The sequence below is a fragment of the Aphanomyces astaci genome, assembly GCF_000520075.1.
Source record: "Aphanomyces astaci strain APO3 unplaced genomic scaffold supercont1.13, whole genome shotgun sequence".
In the NCBI taxonomy this organism is placed as follows: domain Eukaryota; phylum Oomycota; class Saprolegniomycetes; order Saprolegniales; family Verrucalvaceae; genus Aphanomyces; species Aphanomyces astaci.
The window spans coordinates 1,093,393-1,099,392 of NW_009798276.1; the positions used below are offsets into that span (position 1 = coordinate 1,093,393).

General features: G+C 53.5%; 2 protein-coding genes across 2 annotated transcripts; both read right to left on the reverse strand.

Moving 5' to 3' along the window:
• Positions 1-333: 333 nt before the first annotated feature.
• On the reverse strand, positions 334-2,246 carry H257_06769 (hypothetical protein). The gene has a single exon (XM_009832125.1). It carries the CDS (start codon positions 2,198-2,200, stop codon positions 383-385), a length of 1,818 nt encoding a protein of 605 aa, XP_009830427.1. The 5' UTR covers positions 2,201-2,246; the 3' UTR covers positions 334-382.
• A 1,100-nt stretch (positions 2,247-3,346) lies between these two features.
• On the reverse strand, positions 3,347-5,803 carry H257_06770 (hypothetical protein). Its single transcript, XM_009832126.1, has one exon. It carries the CDS (start codon positions 5,580-5,582, stop codon positions 3,825-3,827), a length of 1,758 nt encoding a protein of 585 aa, XP_009830428.1. The 5' UTR covers positions 5,583-5,803; the 3' UTR covers positions 3,347-3,824.
• Between the last annotated feature and the right edge of the window lie 197 nt (positions 5,804-6,000).

Genomic DNA, 6,000 nt, shown 5'->3' on the forward strand with positions numbered 1-6,000 from the left:
TAGTAGTACTACAGTACTTCGAACTACAGTATACAGTTCACTGTCAGTTCAAAAATGCTGGCACTCTAATTGTTGTTTTCGCTAACATTTTATTACTGTCGTGTGTTTGGTCCAAAAGCCCGACTCAACAACACCACAAAGTATATATATATAAGTATACGCATATATTGTGGATTCGATACGAATTTCCAGACCCCGAGTCGAATTACGAATCGACGCTATTGGCGCATCCAATTTTGGTTGGATTTGATTGGCTCTTACAGAAACGACAAGTATCGTCAGCCAATCAGAACTTCCACGTGATTCAATATTGATTAGAAAACCATGCGAACTTTTTGAAGTTTATAGCGAATTCACAATATATATGTATACTATATTAATCTTAAGGGCCACTTGTTGAAGTCACCGCCAGTTTGTCTGGAGCGGGGGGGGTGTCTGGCTGCTTGTCGTCGTGGTTGGGCTCGTCAAACGCCGAGTAATGGCTCACGCGGGGCGTGGCCCAAATGTCGTGGCCGCCGTCATCTTCGTGGGGCTTTTCTTGGATGCCAAACGAAGACGCGATCTCGACGTACGTTTTGTGTGACGTCTCCGGCACGACCACAGCGATGAACGTGATGAGCAGCACCAAAATGCCGACAAAGATGAGGAACGCGTAGTTGCCCAAGCTGTCCTCGGAGGCCAGGACGGGGTAGAACACGGCCACGAAGAAGTTGGACACCCATGTGAACATGGTGCCGACCGACCCGGCGTTCGCGTGGAGGTAGTCGGGGAAGAGCTCCGCTGCGACCATCCACGCCATGGGTCCGATGGAGAAGCCCCACGCGGCGATGTACACGCCGACGGAGGTCACGGCGAGCGCGGACCACGAGTTGACGAGCGATAGCACAAGCCCCCCCGACGCGGCCGCCATGACGGACATGCCCGTGATAAGCATGGTCTTGCGCTTGAACTTGTCCATGATCTTCGCAACGACAACGACCGAGATGAGCCGGATGACGTTGATAATCGTGTTGGCGACGCGGGGGTCGGTGATGCCGGCGTTGTTGAAGATCGTGGCCGAGTAGTACATGATAGCGTTCACGCCCGTGATCTGGTGCGACGCGCACACGAGGATGGCGATGATGAGTTGGAGGCGGTACTTCTTGGACACCATGGCGGCCCACGGCTTGACGTCGGCGACCTCCTTCTGCTCTTCTTCGTGCGATGAGACGAGGGCGTTGAGGATGGCCTCGTAGTTGGTTGGTTTGTACAGCTTCTTCATGGCGAGCGCGGCGTCGTCGACGTGGCCCTGCCCGACGAGCCACACAGGGGATTGCACCATGAGCGGCATGAGCACCACTTGGATCGCGCCAAACACGATCGGGCACCCCACCATGAACCGCCACGCGATGTCGCCGGTGCCGATAATGTAATGGGTGGTCGTGACGAAGAGCGACCCGAGGGCCACGCCTACTTGCAGCCCCGTGGAGAACAGCCCGCGCATTTGGCACGGGGAGATCTCGCTGATGAGCACGTTGCTAACGTTGATCACGGTGCCGGTGGCGATCCCTGAGAAGAGGCGCCCGAGGGCAAATACGTACGGGTCTTGGGCGATGGCTTGGACGGCGCCGCCCACGATCATGATGAACGCGTTGAGGAACATGGTCTTCTTGCGACCGAATTTGTCGGCGGGGATGCTGCTGAGGACAGCGCCGAGCGCGGCACCGACGACCCATCCCGTGACGGTCATGGTCCATTCGTTCTTGGAATGACCAGGGAACATGATGCATGTGTCGGGCGCGATGGGAATAGCCGCGCACGTCTTGGCCGAGTGAAACGGAAGGTAGTTGAGTTGCGTGAGCAACCACCCGGTTTGGAACGACCCGATGAGCGCAATCATGACGGAAATGTACAGCGCGGTCGTGGGCAGCAGGGCCTTGGCGTGCTCGGGGTGGATGCGAGACTCGAGCCGCGACAGGCGCTGGCGGGAGGATGTGCGATGCAGACTTCGGTATGACGTTGTGCGGCCGCCGGACTTGGACAACTCGGCGCCTCGAACGCCGCCTTCGGTGATGTCAACGTACACGTCGTCGTCGTCGATTTGTTTGGGCGTGGCGACGGATTCATGTGCGGGTGGGTCCTGGATCGACGAAGTTGGTGCGAGGAGCGCCGGCTCCAGTGGAGGTGGCGCACTGCCAGATAGACCGTCTTGGGCACCCATGACGATGAAGGATGCAGTGGAAAAGTTGAAGACTGCGTAATTCCACCATATATCCTCTGTCCAAATGGCTGTGCACGAGAGACACGCAACGATTTGACTGGCGGTTTCGACCACAAGTTTGACACAAAAACGTGCCAAGTTGGACGTTTAACGTCGAATCGACAGGACATCGTCCCACGGGTGACGTGGCATGTCCTTAGCACCCCTTGCGGCAGTACGCCAGTAGTACTGTAAGCGACTACAACACTGCGACTACTACTAGTGCTTGCATGCAATGGCCATTTTAGCGTGGGCCAGTAGTAAGCTTACTGTACCAGGTACTATTAACAGTAAGGTCAGGTGTGTTTTTTTAGAATCCCAATCAAGTGTACTTTTGTTACTGGAACGCAGGATATCAATATGTACCCGCCGCTCAGAATAGTCGATATATTCGTGGAGGAAGTTTCTCACACGGCAGATGCGCTCGTTTGCGCAAGTCCGTGACGTCCTAACGTTAGCACGACAATTGATAAAAATCGACGTGGACAAGATGTGTAAATGCAGTCGAATTCGGGATACAGTAGTGCTACACCCCAGTGCCGCGGATGGATATCACAATAAATGTGGTTGATCATGGTGGGCACAAATGTACTGACAATGTGCTTCTCGATTTATGTAATGTTAGCATGTAGATTGCATATATTTTGCTTAGCCTGTTCGTGGATATTCAATAACAAAATAAAGAAAAAGAACCGGATCAAAATACATGGATTCTAGTATGCAATGAAGTTAAAATAAATGCATAAAAGTACCTTACGTTGATGCTTCGGTCAAAGTCGGTTTTATGGTGAGATGAGCCAGCGGTCGTACCGACTGCCAGCCAGCACACGGCGCGTGCCTTGTGTCCATCATAGCCAACATCAGCGATGCAGGGAACCCTTGAACGGAGAAGGAGTGTCCATGTGTGTGATGTGTGTTGTAGGTTGAGTAAGTTCTTACCTGGGAGATTCGTGACTTGCTGGTCCTGTGATAAAGACAGGTTTGTTGAAACGGCGTGGTTCCATTTTGTGTTGGATTACTATACCGTGTAGCGTATATAGGTTTAGATAGCCATATACAGATTTGGACACCTCTGTAAAATTGTATAATCCTCTGTAAAATTATAGAGTTGGATTATTACACTTGATTATTGTATGCATTTGGTAATCGACACTATCCGTATCCGGATACTTGCCCCACCACTGTCCAAATCTATATACGTTACACGGTATTACTACTGTGCGTTCTCTACATAATTGCGAGGAAATCTTGTGGCTAGAACGTGACCATATCACCAACACATGCGACAAAGCAACCCTGGAATGCTGAGCTCTGCATGCGACAAGATGTGGCTCAGAACGCATGAGTCACACATACAGCGTGTGCCATGTCATGTCTTTGAATACGTACGTAACGTTAGGCGAAGCTTGTAGTGGGATGTATCGTCAAGTGCCGATGTATCAAACGATTCTGCAGCCCATCACTTGACAGTGTTAACCCTTAGCGTGGTTGTGGGGAATGGCCAGCGATGGTGTACATATGTGCGTTTGTTCATGGTTTAGCCGCCAAGTTGTTGGTGGTGCTGCTTGCCCCACACATCCTCTCGTCATCGATCGTCTGTCGGCGTGGGCTCGTCGATGACAAACGCTCGTTGGATCTCGTAGTACGTCTTGTGATTCGTTTCTGGCACGCAAACGTACGTAAACCCGACCGCGGCGACAAGGAAGGCCGAGAAGACCAAAAACGCGTAGTTGCCGAGGTTGGCCGGGTCTGCCATCTGGGGAAAGTACACAGACACAAAGAAGTTGCTCACCCACGTGAAGAACGTGCCGACGGCGCCGGCGCGGGCGTTGAGGTAGTCAGGGAAGAGCTCGTTCGCGATCATCCACGACATGGGGCCTATGGACAGGCAGTACGCCGACACAAACACCACCAGCACCCCCACGGCGCCATATTGGGCCAGCGAATCCGTTCCATGCACGAGGCACAGCACCAAGCTGCCGCCACACGCCGCCATGGTGGACATGCCCCACAGCAGCAGCGTCCGTCGATTGAACTTGTCCAGCACCTTGGCCGCAAACAGAATGTCGTGCATGCGGGCGGCCGCGACGATCGTGTTGGCGTATCGCGGGTCGTGGATGCCGATGCTGCTGAATATGGATGCCGAGTAGTACATGATGGCGTTGATGCCACAGAGCTGCTGCATGGCACAGAGGACGCACGCAACCGCGAGCTGCTTGCGGTACCTGGCGGTGAAGAGGACCGTCCATCGGCGGCGGGGGGCGGTGAATTCGCTGGTTTCGTCCGTGCGCGCCGCGACCAATTCGGCTAAGATCACGTCCGTGTCGTGCGGAAGGTACAAGTTCACAAGCGAAGTGTGGGCCAGTGCCAGTTTGCCCTTGGCCACGAGCCACACGGGGCTTTCTTGCATGCACGGGAGCAACGCGATCTGCAACAGGCCAATCAAAAGCGGCGCCCCCACGAGAATCCGCCACGTCATTTCTGCCGACGTCATGCCATAATGCACCGTCGTGACGACGAGCACGCCAAATGAAATGCCCACTTGGAGCCCCGTGAGGAAAAATCCCCGCATCCCCAATGGAGTGATTTCGCTGATGAGGACGTTCGAAACGTTGATCGTGCCTCCTGACGCAATACCAGAGATGAAGCGACCTGCGGTTAGCACGTGGATGGTACCCGACGCAGCTTGGACGATTGCCCCGGCGATCATCAAGAGGGCATTCAACGCTAGCCCCTTCTTCCGCCCCAGGACGTCGGCGGGAAGGCCGCTTCCGAGGGCCCCCACGCCGCCCCCGACCACCCACGCCGTCGTTGTCATGACCCATTCGTGGTGCGTGTGGCCACGGAACAGCACGCAGTAGTCGGGGTATTTCTTGTCGATGACTGGCACCGGCAGTTGGCAGATTTGCTTGATGTGGTACTGTTTATAGTTGAGCTCGGACATGAGCCAGCCAAACTGAATTGCCCCCAGCAACGCAATGGCCACGGTGACGTAAAACACCCGCGACGGTTGTAACGCTTTGGATTGGTCTTCATGCAGCATCGAGTCGAGTCGACTCATGCTCTGTGACGACGTGATCCGGCGGTGCTGTCGAAACGAGTGCTGGGGATGGAGCTTGGAGGCCGGTTCGTCGTGTAGTTGGACGTATGCTTCGTCCGCGCATCCAGGCGGCGGGGCTCCAGTTGCGACGACCGAGGCAGGTCCGCCGCCGTGTTGGAGTGCTTGGGATGCCATGGAAATGTAGAAATGCCCACGGAGAGTGTCGTGATTGTGTTGTGCCAAAGCCACGCAAGATGATGCATCAACATGGAACGGGCCAATCAACCATGATGGCAAAAGCATCAGTGCAACACGGCAGCACCACGACGAGTGTGAATGTGTCCACTTGTATATCTTATTGCTGTCTCCAGAATCGAAAGGTCACATCAGTTGCTACACTAAAACCATGGTCATGGGGAGTGTGCTCAGTTCACTTCCGAGGTTGATTTTTACGACAGTACTGACGAAAGTAGTATTTTTGATTATTGTCGATTTGATACAAAATTTGGGGAGGGGGTGCAATCGAATCGCGCCCGACCAAACCGATCCACAATCGATCTGATTGGTTGAATTTCATTGAGAAGGTTTTGATTGGCTAATAATTTTGAGCTCATCTGAGGTAGCCAATCAAATCGATTTAAATTCCAACCAGAAACCTCTCGAAAGCACAATAAGCATTTTGTAATCAATTACAATTGTACTCGGTATTTATTTTTTCACA

Coding starts and splice junctions, on each gene's coding strand:
- H257_06769 (XM_009832125.1), bottom strand. CDS start 2,200: ATGGGTGCCCAAGACGGTCTATCTGGCAGTGCGCCACCTCCACTGGAG.
- H257_06770 (XM_009832126.1), bottom strand. CDS start 5,582: ATGCTTTTGCCATCATGGTTGATTGGCCCGTTCCATGTTGATGCATCA.